Below are 14,286 nucleotides of genomic sequence, written 5' to 3' on the forward strand. Positions count from 1 at the left end.
CAACATTTTTATAGCCAGTAACTAAGGAGTTAACATAGACCACTCCCCACCCCGCCCTACCAATACCCTAACCGGCCCTACCCCAGACACTAGTGTGCCAGACATAGCGTGAGCTGTCAGTACAACAATTGCCTGAGGTGACTGTTTTGGCTATTAACGTACTGTTGTATGGCTGAGGCCTTACCGTCTATGGGCAGAGATGACTATATGCGCTCTCTTTCACTGTCACAAATGTGGCGGTTACAAGAACAGAAATAATGTAAATGTGTCTTTATTTGGCAATTGAGACGGTAATAAGAGGACAGAGCATAATAATGACCATGTGCAGTTTCTTTATGAACATACAGAAATCAGGGACCACATATGTTAACTGGTGTCACGAACACCAGGCTAGCATGACCTAGCTTGCCTACAAGGGACTGGATGCTGATTTCTAGATGAGTGGCCATCTAACAATAGCATAATTAGCATGATTCCACAGTAGAGGGGCTGCCCAGATTAACTGTGAGATTAACTCAGAAAATGAGTGTACATATCTAAGATTAATGAGATTAGCGTGAAAAAGACTAGTGTGCAAATTTCCATTCTAGATCTTATAACAATTTAACAAAAAGCCAGGAGAGTGCAAGTAAATAGGCATTGCACATTTTTGATAGATAGAGATACTATCGTGCCATTATATTAATGTTGAAGAGACATTGTACAGACTCATCTCTTGACAGGCTGGACATTAGAGGGCTGGAAACAGGTGAGCTGGAGCTGCATACTGCTCTTAAACTTATTCAGCAGCTCCTCCAGTAACCTAGAGAGAGAGAGAGAGAGAGAGGAGAGAGAGGAGAGAGAGGAGAGAGAGGAGAGAGAGGAGAGAGAGGAGAGAGAGGAGAGAGAGGAGAGAGAGGAGAGAGAGAGAGAGAGAGAGAGAGAGAGAGGACAACAAGAGACAGAGGGAAAATAATAGGTAGAATCATCCCCACTGTACTGTGCAGGTTAGCATTTTCCATCATGAATCTTGTTCTAGTGGCAGCTTGAACCTTGATGACTTACTTTTTGTCTGCTCCGTTGTGTAGCTGGGGAAGGACCTCCAGAGCCTGCTTGAAGCTGGCGCTGAAACAAGATATACACAGTTAACACTACACCACACATACCAACAAACTATACTACACACAGAAGGAGAGAGAGACATACCATAACACAAAGACTCATTTTAAGTCACAGAACCTGATTAAACTAGTTGGATTGCTGGTAAAGTTCTGCTTTCGCTTCCTTTTCCATATACCACCAGGTAATGATGACTAGAGGTGTGGGGAAGATGAATGTGATTTACAGGAATGAAAGTGAGAGTAATGTATAATCTCTGTAATTCATGTACATTTGTATAGTATGCACAGTGTATGGAAGTGTAGTGTATGTGTACGTGTGGTAAACAGGTGTGTAGTGGTGTACTACAGTACAGTGTCAGTGAGGGTTCTATGGGCCTTACTGGCTCTCAGATGACAGGTAGGAGGCTACAGCATCTCTCAGAGAATCTATCTCCAAACGGGCCTGCAGAGAGAGAAAGAGAGGGATGAAAGAGGATAAAGAGAAAGAAAGGAATGGATAAATGCATATACGGATATACTTAGGGTACTTAAAGTATCAACATTTAAGGCTGTAGAGTGAGCAGTATATAGTAGTTTCACGAGTCAGGATATGACCCAGATGCAGACACAGGAGGTGAATAGTTCGACACTCCGAACATTTATTATACAAAGGGGCAGGCAAAGGGCAGGTCGAGGGCAGGCAGTAGTTCGTAATTCAAGGCAGGGTCAAACAGGGACAGAATGGCAGGCAGGCTCAGGGTCAGGACAGGCAGAAAGGTCAGATCCGGGAAGAAAACACACTGGTAAGACCTGACAAGACAAGACATACTGGCAACAGACAAACATAAAACGCAGGTATGAATACACAGGGGATAATGGTGGAAAAATAGGAGACACCTGGTGGGGGGTGGAGACAAGCACAAGACAGGTGAAACAGATCAGGGTGTGACAAGTAGGTAGTACAGCTGGTTTGGAAGAGGTAGTTGGGGGTTACTGTGGTCAGTAAAAGAGGGTAAATCCCCGCACAATTGGCCCATTTAACTTACCCGAGAGAGTGGCAAACTGAAAGTGTGTGTGTACCTGTATGGCTCCGTTCTTGCTGAAGGAGGAGACACACTGCATCAGGCGACTCATCTCTTCCGCCACACCCTCAATGATTCTAGTCAAAACCCTGGGAACTAGGTCCTTAGACACTGTAAAGACCTAAAAGAGAGAGAGAGGAGTAGATTGGAGGTGTCCACTGATTCAATGAATTATGCAGTCTACTGATTTAACGTAAGTAACGGTGAGAGGTTCTAGTCAATGTACAGAAAAGCAGTGGTCTAAGGCACTGCATCGTAGTGCTAGAGGCGTTACTACAGACCCGAGTTCATTCCCGGGCTGTGCTACAACCAGCCGTGGCTGGGAGTCCCATAGGACAGTGAACAATTGGCCCATCATCGTTTTACTTGGCTCATCTCTCCCTAGCGACTCCTTGTGGCGGGCTGGGTGCCTGCAGGCTGACCCTGGTCGCCGGTTGAACTGTGTTTCCGCCGACACATTGGTGCGGCTGGCTTCCGGGTTAAGCTGGCGGGTGTTAAGGAGTGCAGTTAGGCGGGTCATGTTTCGGAGGACACATGACTCCACCTTCGCCTCTCCCGAGCCCGTTGGGGAGTTGCAGTGATGAGACAAGAACGAAATATGGGGAGAAAAGTAAAATACAAAAAATAAAATACATTTTAGTCATGCATGTCTTCGAGTACAAGAATTACCTCTGCATGGACAGTGATGATGTTCACCAAGGCTTCTTTCAGGTAGTTCCTCACACCTGTAGGAGAGTAGTTTCACAATGACATCAAAACCCAGTCCAACACCCAAACCTGATCAAATGAAAATGATCCCAGACCAAACATTGACACGTTTTCTTTCACTATAAGACCAGAGTAAAATGGAGTGGGCGTGGAACAAAAGTTGTGTCAAGCTTGGAGTTCTATTTTTGTCTGGCGTTAAGGCGGCACTAGTGTCAAACACACATTCATTTGCAATTTCAACCTACTAAAGCCAGCACTCTGCTACTTTCTGTTGAGCAAGGATTGGTCATTTACCGGTCTTATACCAGCATTGTGACTTTTTTTATCCTGGCAATTTTATGATATCATTAAAATGTACATGTATTTATTGTTGTTGTTGTTTAAAACAAAACAACAGATTGCTTTTTTTGTAAACATTTTTTTTTATACTTAACTTATTAGAATGATTCACTGTCCTGGCTTTATTGTGAGATCGTCCGTGGTGCGCATGCAATGCAACTTCTGGAGAAGTGTGAATGTCCTCTGATTTGTTAGATGGTTATGATTATGTTTATAAAATTAGATTTGGCAGCAGTATAACATTGAGTGGGCATTCTACTTTTTTCTTTATATTGGTTCTTTGTGCAGCTACTGTGAAAAGTTTGGATGTGTGTAACACCCTCCATAGTCTGCATTGTTTTAATATTATATGCACACAGTGAGAAATGATGGTGCCTGTTAGTGTATTTAGACAGAGCCTATTTGAAACAAATGGTTTCAATTGTTTAGAATTTGATTAGAATTATTCGCTCTCGGGGCCTCCCGCTTGAGGCGTCACTACAGACCATGGTTCAATCCCAGCTGGCCGTGACTGGGAGACCCATGAGATGGCCCACAATTGACCCAGTGTCGTCTGGGTTAGGGAAGGGTTTGGCCAGCCGGGATTTCCTTGTCCCATCGTGCTCTAGTGACTCGTGGTGGGCCAGGCGCCTGCAAGCTGACTTCGATCACCAGCTGAACGGTGTTTCTTCCGACACATTGGTGCGGCTGGCTTACAGGTTAAGTGAGCAGTGTGTCAAGAAGCAGTAGGGCTTGGCTGGGTCGTGTTTCGGAGGACGCATGGCTCCAGACCTTCGCCTCTCCCAAGTCAGTAGGGGAGTTATAGCGATAGGACAAGACTAACTACCAATTGGATATCACGACAAAGGGGTAAAAGTACAAAAAAATATACATAGTTGAAGTCGGAAGCTTTCATACACTTAGGTTGGAGTCAATAAAACTCGTTTTTCAACCACTCCATACATTTTTTGTAAACAAACTCTAGTTTTGGCAAGTCGGTTAGGACATGTACTTTGTGCATGACAAGTCATTTTTCCAACAATTGCTTACAGACAGATTATTTCACTCTATCACAATTCCAGTGGGTCAGAAGTTTTCATACGCTAAGTTGACTGTGCCTTTAAACAGCTTGGAAAAATCCAGAAAATTATGTCATGGCTTCAGAAGCTTCTGATAGGCTAATTGACATCATTTGAGTCAATTGGAGAGTACCTGTGGATGTATTTCAAGGCCTACCTTCAAACTCAGTGCCTCTTTGCTTGACATCATGGCAAAATCAAAAGAAATCAGCCAAGACCTCAGGAAAAAATTGTAGACCTCCACAAGTCTGGTTCATCCTTGGGAGCAATTTCCAAACGCCTGAAGATACCACGTTCATCTGTACAAACCATAGTACGCAAGTATAAACACCCTTGGACCACACAGCCGTCAAACTGCTCAGGAAGAAGACGCGTTCTGTCTCCTAGAGATGAACGCACTTTGGTGCGAAAAGTAAAAATCAATCCCAGAACAACAGCAAAGGACCTTGTGAAGATGCTGGAGGAATAAAGTACAAAAGTATCTATATCCACAGTAAAACGAGTCCTATATCAACATAACCTGAAAGGCCGCTCAGCAAGGAAGAAGCCACTGCTCCCAAAACTGCCATAAAAAAGCCAGACTACGGTTTGCAACTGCACATGGGTACAAAGATCGTACTTTTTGGAGAAATGTCCTCTGGTCTGAAGAAACAAAAATAGAACTGTTTGGCCATAATGACCATCATTATGTTTGGAGGAAAAAGGGGGATGCTTGCAAGCTGAAGAACACCATCCCAACCGTGAAGCACGCGAGTCAGCAGCATCATGTTGTGGGGATGCTTGGTTGCAGGAGGGACTGGTGGACTTCACAAAATAGATGGCATCATGAGGGAGGAAAATTATGTGGATATATTGAAGCAACATCTCAAGACATCAGTCAGGAAGTTAAAGCTTGGTCGCAAATGCATCTTCCAAGTGGACAATGACCCCAGGCATACTTCCAAAGTTGTGGCAAAATGGCTTAAGGACAACAAAGTCAAGGTATTGGAGTGGCCATCACAAAGCCCTGACCTCAATCCTATAGAAAATTTGTGGGCAGAACTGAGAAAGCGTGTGCGAGCAAGGAGGCCTACAAACCTGCCTCAGTTACACCAGCTCTGACAGGAGGAATGGGCCAAAATTCACCCAACTTATTGTGGGAAGCTTGTGGAAGGCTACCCGAAACGTTTGACCCAAGTTAAACAATTTTAAGGCAACACTTCCAAATACTAATTGAGTGTATGTAAACTTCTGACCCACTGGGAGTGTGATGAAGTAAATAAATAATTCTCTCTACTATTATCCTGACATTTCACATTCTTAAAATAAAGTGGTGACCCTCACTGACCTAAGACCTGCCATTTTTACTAGGATTTTGGCTAAGGCACATGTAAACTTCCGACTTGAACTGTGTGTGTATGTATGTATGTATGTATGTATGTATGTATGTATGTATGTATGTATGTATGTATGTATGTATGTATGTATGTATGTATGTATGTATGTATGTATGTATGTATGTATATATATATATATATATATATATATATATATATATATATATATATATATATACACACAAGCTCAGCAAAAAAAGAAACGTCCTCTCACTGTGAAGTGCGTTTATTTTCAGCAAACTTAACATGTGTAAATATTTGGATGAACATAGAAAGATTCAACAACTGAGACATTAACTGAACAAGTTCCACAGACATGTGCCTAACAGAAATGGAATAATGTGTCCCTGAACAAAGGAGGGGTCAAAATCAAAAGTAACAGTCAGTATCTGGTGTGGCCACCAGCTGCATTAAGTACGGCAGTGCATATCCTTCTCATGGACTGCACCAGATTCGCCAGTTCTTGCTGAGATGTTACCCCACACTTCCACCAAGGCACCTGTGAGTTCCCGGACATTTCTGGGGGGAATGGCCCTAGCACACACCCTCCGATCCAACAGGTCCCAGATGTGCTCAATGGGATTGAGATGCGGGCTTTTCGCTGGCCATGGCAGAACACTGACATTCCTGTCTTGCAGGAAATCACACACAGAACGAGCAGTATGGCTGGTGGCATTGTCATGCTGGAGGGTCATGTCAGGATGAGCCAGCAGGAAGGGTACCACATGAGGGAGGAGGATGTCTTCCCTGTAACACACAGCGTTGAGATTGCCTGCAATGACAACAAGCTCAGTCCAATGATGCTGTGACACACTGCCCCAGACCATGACAGACCCTCCACCTCCAAATTGATCCCGCTCCAGAGTATAGGCCTCGGTGTAACGCTCATTCCTTCGACGATAAACGCGAATCTGACCATCACCCCTGGTGAGACAAAACCGCGACTCGTCAGTGAAGAGCACTTTTTGCCAGTCCTGTCTGGTACAGCGACGGTGGGTTTGTGCCCATAGGCGACGTTGTTGCCGGTGATGTCTGGTGAGGACCTGCCTTACAACAGGCCTACAAGTCCTCAGTCCAGCATTTCTCAGCTTATTGCGGACAGTCTGAGCACTGATGGAGGGATTGTGCGTTCCTGGTGTAACTCAGGCAGTTGTTGTTGCCATCCTGTACATGTCCCACAGGTGTTTAATGCGGAAGTACCAATCCTGTGCAGGTGTTGTTACACGTGTTCTGCCACTGCGAGGACGATCAGCTGTCCGTCCGGTCTCCCTGTAGCGCTGTCTTAGGCGTCTCACAGTACGAGCATTTCAATTTATTGCCCTAGCCACATCTGCAGTCCGCATGCCTCTTTGCAGCATGCCTAAAGGCACGTTCACGCAGATGAGCACGGACCCTGGGCATCTTTCTTTTAGTGTTTTTCAGAGTCAGTTGAAAGGCCTCTTTAGTGTCCTAAGTTTTCATAACTGTGACCTTAATTGCCTACCGTCTGTAAGCTGTTAGTGTCTTAACGACTGTTCCACAGTCGCATGTTCATTAATTGTTTATGGTTCATTGAACAAGCATGGGAAACACTGTTTAAACCCTTTACAATGAAGATCTGTGAAGTTATTTGGATTTTTTCTAATTTTGAAAGACAGGGTCCTGAAAAAGGGACGTTTCTTGTTTTGCTGAGTTTATATACACACACTACCGTTCACAAGTTTGGGGTCACTTAGAAATGTCCTTGTTTTTGAAAGAAAAGCAATTTTTTTGTCCATTAAAATAACATTAAGTTGATCAGAAATACAGTGTAGACATTAATGTTGTAAATGACTATTGTAGCTGGAAACAGTTGATTAAAAAAAAATTGAATATCTACATAGGCGTATAGAGGCCCATTATCAGCAACCATCACTCGGTGTTCCAATGGCACGTTGTGTTAGCTAATCCAAGTTTATCATTTTAGAAGGCTAATTGATCATTAGAAAACCCTTTTGCAATTATGTTAGCACAGCTGAAAACTGTTGTTCTAATTAAAGAAGCAATAAAACTGGCCTTCAGAAACAAAAAACTTTATTCTGAAACTCGTCAGTCTATTCTTGTTCTGAGAAATGAAGGCTATTCCTTGCGAGAAATTGCCGAGAGGACAAGTACATTAGTGTCTAGTTTTAGAAACAGACGCCTCACAAGTCCTCAACTGGCAGTTTCATTAAATAGTACCCACAAAACATCAGTTTCAACATCAAGAGTGAATTCCTCTGTCCAGTGTCTGTGTTCTTTTGCCCATCTTAATCTTTTCTTTTTATCAGCCAGTCTGAGATATGGCTTTTTCTTTGCAAATCTGCTGAGAAGGCCAGCATCCCGGAGTCACCTCTCCACTGTTGACGTTGAGACTGGTGTTTTGCGGGTACTATTTAATGAAGCTGCCAGTTGAGGACTTGTGAGGTGTCTGTTTCTCAAACTAGACACTCTAATGTACTTGTCCTCTTGCTCAGTTGTGCACCGGGGCCTCCTACTTCTCTTTCTCTTCTGACTGGAGCCAATTTGCGCTGTTCTGTGAAGGGAGTAGTACACAGCGTTCTATGAGATCTTCAGTTTCTTGGCAATTTCTCGCATGGAATAGCCTATATTTCTCAGAACAAGAATAGACTGGCGACTTTCAGAAGAAAGTTATTTGTTTCTGGCCATTTTGAGCCTGTAATCGAACCCACAAATGCTGATGCTCCAGATACTCAACTCGTCTAAAGAAGGCCAGTTTATTGCTTAATCAGAACAAGAGTTTTCAGCTAACATATTTGCAAAATGGTTTTCTAAAGATATATTAGCCTTTTAAAATGCTAAACTTGGATTAGCTAACACAACGTGCCATTGGAACACAGGAGTGATGGTTGCTGATAATGGGCCTCTGTACACCTACGTAGGTATTCCATCAAAAATCAACTTTTTCCATCTACAATAGTCATTTACAACATTAACAATGTCTACAATTGTTAATGATCATAAGCCATGCAATTACTTAGAACAATGTGGACTGCAAACAGGTTCAAGTTAACGTATTTAGCAAAGATGGGATAAGTCTACATGTTGTTATGTTGTTTCTGTAAGCTATTTAACAAACTATAACGGACTAACATTGGAATTGGAATTGATGAAAATGCAATACATAAAATACACAACTTGAAGCAACCACGTATTTAGCTATGGAGCACATTCTCATTGGCCAGTGAGGGGCCAAGTTTCGACACACCTATAACTGGTTTATTCATCAAAACCCAGCCCTTTGGCGCCACAGCCAGCAACGTCGGCCATAATTCTGGATGTGAAAATAGCAAAAATAGTTCTGACACAGCCCTGAACCTATTGCGCTACCGTCAGCACTTAGATTTAACATTTTGTTAGATCTGTCCAAAAAATGCCCCTGGTCTTGGTCTTTCTAATGAGAAAGTGGTTTAAAGACCCACATTCACTCTGGGGAATGGTGGATGAATCTATAAATATAGTCACCACTAACAAGCCATGTTGAAAACACAATAGAAGAGTTGTATGCTGGTGTCTGGCACTTTAGGTTAGGTTAATACTTCCAAGGGGCGCTGTGAGAGTAATACCACGAGAAAACAAAATACCAAAACCAGTGAAAGTCTTGCTCTGTTTCCGCGGGTAATGGTTTGCAGTATGCCCACACTAATCACACACACATATAGGCTAGGCCTACACACGCTAAGCCAGTGAAAGTATCATATCCTATTCCTTATAGTTGTGGTTATTAAGCCCAAATGTTCCTGTTTCACTATTAGCAGAACACAGACACACACTTTCACTCCTTGGAGCATTTTGGAGGTGGGGGAGTGGGGTTATGTCAAACACACACACCGATTAACTTCCTGTTCCGTAAGGTACGTAAACCACCAAGTTTCACCTGGTCTCACTGCACATCCGTGTGCTTGTGTGTTTGTGTGTGCATGGACTTTTGCACACACACCCAAAACCACAGACCATAATGATATATTGTCCATGTCACTACTTATATCAGATCAATTTAGATTGTGTGTGTACGGAACGAAGATTCACTGAGAATTCAATGTTTGACATTTCCTGCACTGTGCAGATGACACACACAAGGAGCTCCCCCACCCACAAAAACAAACAACTTCTTAAGAGAGAATAGACAGAGAAAATGAGAGAGAGAGAGAAAATGAGAGAGAGAGAAAATGAGAGAGAGAGAAAATGAGAGAGAGAGAGAAAATGAGAGAGAGAGAGAGAGAGAGAGAGAGAGAGAGAGAGAGAGAGAGAGAGAGAGAGAGAGAGAGGAAAAAAAACATACAAAGGGTAGACATCAAGCCCATCGAGTAGACTCATATTTGAACCCCTGGCTAAGTGCATCCAAGCACTGTTTACAGTAACACTTCAAACAGGCACACAGAGACATTACAGTATGTACTCCACATATGACATACATATAAACCACAAAACACACACAGGGCTGCTCAGACAGTCCCCTGAATTCCCCTGACAGTGGTCAGGTTTAGTATATTTGGAGGTAAGCCAAAAGACTACATACAGTGCCTTCGAAAAGTATTCAGACCACTTGATGAAATAATTTGTTCCCCTCAATCTACACAGAATTCCCCATAATGACAAACCAAAAACAGGTTTTTATAAATTTCTGCTAATTTATAAAATTTTTTAAACAGAAATATTCCATTTACATAAGTATTCAGACCCTTTCCTTAGTACTTTGCTGAAGCACCTTTGTCAGCGATTACCACTGAGTCTTCTTGGGTATGATGGTACAAGCTTGGCACACCTGTATTTGGGGAGTTTCTCCCATTCTTCTCTACAGATCCTCTGAAGGTCTGTCAGGATGGATGGGGAGCGCTGCTGCACAGCCATTTTTAGGTCTCTCCAGAGATGTTCGATCGGGTTCAAGTCCGGGCTTTTCATTAAAGGACAATCAGAGACTTGTTCCGAAGCCACTCCTGCGTTGTCTTGGCTGTGTGCTTAGGGTCGTTGTCCTGTTGGAAGGTGAACCCTCGCCAAGTCTGAGGTACTGAGTGCTCGCTTCATCTTCCCTCAATCCTGACTTGTCTCCCAGTCACTACCTCCAAAAAACATCCCCACAGCATGATGCTGCCACCACCATGCTTCACTGTAGGGATGGTGCCAGGTTGAATCCAGATGTGACACTTGGCATTCAGGCCTAAGAGTTCAATCTTGGTTTCATCAGACCAGAGAATCATGGTCTGAGAGTCTTTAGGTGCCTTTTGGCAAACTCCAAGCGGGCTGTCATGGGCCTTTTACTGAAGAGTGGCTTCCGTCTGGCCACTCTACCATAAAGGCCTGACTGGTGGAGTGCTGCAGAGATGGTTGTCTTTCTGGAAGGTTCTCCCATCTCCACTGAGGAACTCTAGAGCTCTGTCAGAGTGACCATCAGGTTCTTGGTCACCTCCCTGACCAAGGCCCTTCTCCCCCGATTGCTCAGTTTGGCCGGGCAGCCAACTCTAGGAAGAGTCTTGGTGGTTCCAAACTTCTTCCATTTCAGAATGATGGAGGCCACTGTGTTGTTGGGGACCTTCAATGCTGCAGAAATGTTTTGGTACCCTTCCCCAGATATGTGCCTCCACACAATCCTGTCTCGGTGCTCTACGGACAATTCCTTCGACCTCATGGCTTGGTTTTTGCTCTGACATGCACTGTCAACTGTGGGACCTTATATAGACAGGTGTGTGCCTTTCCAAATCATGTCCAATCAATTGAATTTACCACAAGTGGACTCCAAATCAAGATGTAGAAACATCTCACAGGATCCACCTGAACTCAATTTAGAGTCTCATAGCAAAGGGGCTGAATACTTATGTAAATAAGGTATTTATGTTTTTCAATTTTGCAAAAAAAGAATTTTTTTCACTTTGTCATTATGGGGTATTCTGTGTAGATGTGTAGATTTTTTTATTTAATCAATTTTAGAATAAGGCTATAATGTAACAAAATGTGGAAAAAGTCAAGGGGTCTGAATATTTTCCGAAGGCACTTTAGGTCAGGGGTTATTATGGGTAAACCCCCCTCTCTCTGTCACACCTGTGGCTTAGCGCAGGAACTCAACATTGCGAAGGCTGAAAACATTTGGGAAATTGCATTTTAAAAGTCTATCACAGTGCAGAGGCCGTTAATTTGTGTTTGTTTGAATCCTGGCCATAGTGCATAATGTCCTGCGATTAAGGTGTGCAGTCCCTCCAATTGAAGTAGACAGCATAGATCTGTGTGTGTGTATACCTGTGGGTGTACTGCAGTCCCTCCAGTCGAAGTGTCCAGCATAGATGCCTGGTTCCAGGGATCCTACGATGGGATCAGACTTCCTCTCGATATAGGCATCAAACAAACTCTCATCCAGCTCCTTCACCGCATGTACAGTCACCTGGAAACAGAGGTAGAGACAAACCTAATTAACACAGCTACACAGACACTAACCCGGGAGCAGATAAAAAAAAAAAACATGTATTTAGAAATCCCTTCTAACATCAGCAGTTGTCACAAAGTGCTTTGACAGTAACTTTATTGATGGTCTTATAGTCACAATATACACTGCTCAAAAAAATAAAGGGAACACTTAAACAACACAATGTAACTCCAAGTCAATCACACTTCTCTGAAATCAAACTGTCCACTTAGGAAGCAACACTGATTGACAATAAATTTCACATGCTGTTGTGCAAATGGAATAGACAACAGGTGGAAATTATAGGCAATTAGCAAGACACCCCCAATAAAGGAGTGGTTCTGCAGGTGGGGACCACAGACCACTTCTCATTTCCTATGCTTCCTGGCTGATGTTTTGGTCACTTTTGAATGCTGGCGGTGCTTTCACTCTAGTGGTAGCATGAGACGGAGTCTACAACCCACACAAGTGGCTCAGGTAGTGCAGCTCACCCAGGATGGCACATCAATGCGAGCTGTGGCAAGAAGGTTTGCTGTGTCTGTCAGCGTAGTGTCCAGAGCATGGAGGTGCTACCAGGAGACAGGCCAGTACATCAGGAGACGTGGAGGAGGCCGTAGGAGGGCAACAACCCAGCAGCAGGACCGCTACCTCCGCCTTTGTGCAAGGAGGAGCAGGAGGAGCACTGCCAGCCGTGCAAAATGACCTCCAGCAGGCCACAAATGTGCATGTGTCTGCTCAAACTGTCAGAAACAGACTCCATGAGGGTGGTATGAGGGCCCGACGTCCACAGGTGGGGGTTGTGCTTACAGCCCAACACCGTGCAGGACGTTTGGCATTTGCCAGAGAACACCAAGATCGGCAAATTCGCCACTGGCGCCCTGTGCTCTTCACAGATGAAAGCAGGTTCACACTGAGCACGTGACAGACGTGACAGAGTCTGGAGACGCCGTGGAGAACGTTCTGCTACCTGCAACATCCTCCAGCATGACCGGTTTGGCGGTGGGTCAGTCATGGTGTGGGGTGGCATTTCTTTGGGGGGCCGCACAGCCCTCCATGTGCTCGCCAGAGGTAGCCTGACTGCCATTAGGTACCGAGATGAGATCCTCAGACCCCTTGTGAGACCATATGCTGGTGCGGTTGGCCCTGGGTTCCTCCTAATGCAAAACAATGCTAGACCTCATGTGGCTGGAGTGTGCCAGCAGTTCCTCCAAGAGGAAGGCATTGATGCTATGGACTGGCACGCCTGTTCCCCAGACCTGAATCCAATTGAGCACATCTGGGACATCATGTCTCGCTCCATCCACCAACGCCACGTTGCACCATAGACTGTCCAGGAGTTGGCGGATGCTTTAGTCCAGGTCTGGGAGGAGATCCCTCAGGAGACCATCCGCCACCTCATCAGGAGCATGCCCAGGCGTTGTAGGGAGGTCATACAGGCACGTGGAGGCCACACACACTACTGAGCCTCATTTTGACTTGTTTTAAGGACATTACATCAAAGTTGGATCAGCCTGTAGTGTGGTTTTCCACTTTAAGTTTGAGTGTGACTCCAAATCCAGACCTCCATGTGTTGATAAACTGGATTTCCATTGATTATTTTTGTGTGATTTTGTTGTCAGCACATTCAACTATGTAAAGAAAAAAGTATTTAATAAGATTATTTCTTTCATTCAGATCTAGGATGTGTTATTTTAGTGTTCCCTTTATTTTTTTGAGCAGTGTAGTTCCCTAGGCAAAAACAAGGTTTTAAAAACCCAATAAACTGCCCTGAGAGGCTTTGAACCAACTGCTACAGGCCGCTCAGCTGTTTTTACGGGAAGATCCAACCAATATGTGAGAGAGAGAGAGAGAAAGAGACTGACTCAGAGATCTGACATTTAAGTGTTTAAAGAGAAAGTGAGAGTAATTGCTCTGCCCTGAAACATAAACTTCTTTCTCATCATATCTTTGGTGACAAACATTCTTCTTCACAGAACAGCAAAAACTAAAACACCAAAATATCTAAGGGGCCAGTTAACTGTTTGTTGTTTCTGGCACACAGAAGGCTAAAGTTGCAGCTTCCCAAGGTTGTGTGTGTGAGTCCTCTCTACTCACCCGTGTGATCTTCTCAGTCCCGGTGAATCCGTGTTTCTCAAAGTGTTCAGCCAGATTAAGGAAGGTGTGTTTCTCCAGGTACTGACAGTTACTGAGGATGATCAGCAGACGCTGCTCCTACACACACGCGCAAGTACA

General features: G+C 44.1%; 1 protein-coding gene across 4 annotated transcripts in view; it reads right to left on the reverse strand.

Moving 5' to 3' along the window:
* Window positions 1–255: 255 nt before the first annotated feature.
* Window positions 256–14,286, reverse strand: part of LOC100380722 (exocyst complex component 2) — a 100,530-nt gene continuing 86,499 nt past the window's right edge. For all 4 annotated transcript variants that reach the window (XM_082967920.1, XM_045705934.2, XM_082967919.1 and 1 more), the window contains 7 exons: window positions 14,149–14,265; window positions 11,892–12,033; window positions 2,831–2,886; window positions 2,160–2,282; window positions 1,481–1,542; window positions 1,045–1,104; window positions 256–802 (listed from right to left, as the gene is read on the reverse strand). In XM_082967920.1, coding sequence (XP_082824046.1) covers window positions 709–802; window positions 1,045–1,104; window positions 1,481–1,542; window positions 2,160–2,282; window positions 2,831–2,886; window positions 11,892–12,033; window positions 14,149–14,265 — 654 coding nt within the window. In that variant the 3' untranslated portion in view covers window positions 256–708. The remainder of the gene's footprint in view (window positions 803–1,044; window positions 1,105–1,480; window positions 1,543–2,159; window positions 2,283–2,830; window positions 2,887–11,891; window positions 12,034–14,148; window positions 14,266–14,286) is intronic.

Source organism: Salmo salar, chromosome 23 (genome assembly GCF_965601325.2).
Source record: "Salmo salar chromosome 23, fSalSal1, whole genome shotgun sequence".
Taxonomy (NCBI): Eukaryota; Metazoa; Chordata; class Actinopteri; order Salmoniformes; family Salmonidae; genus Salmo; species Salmo salar.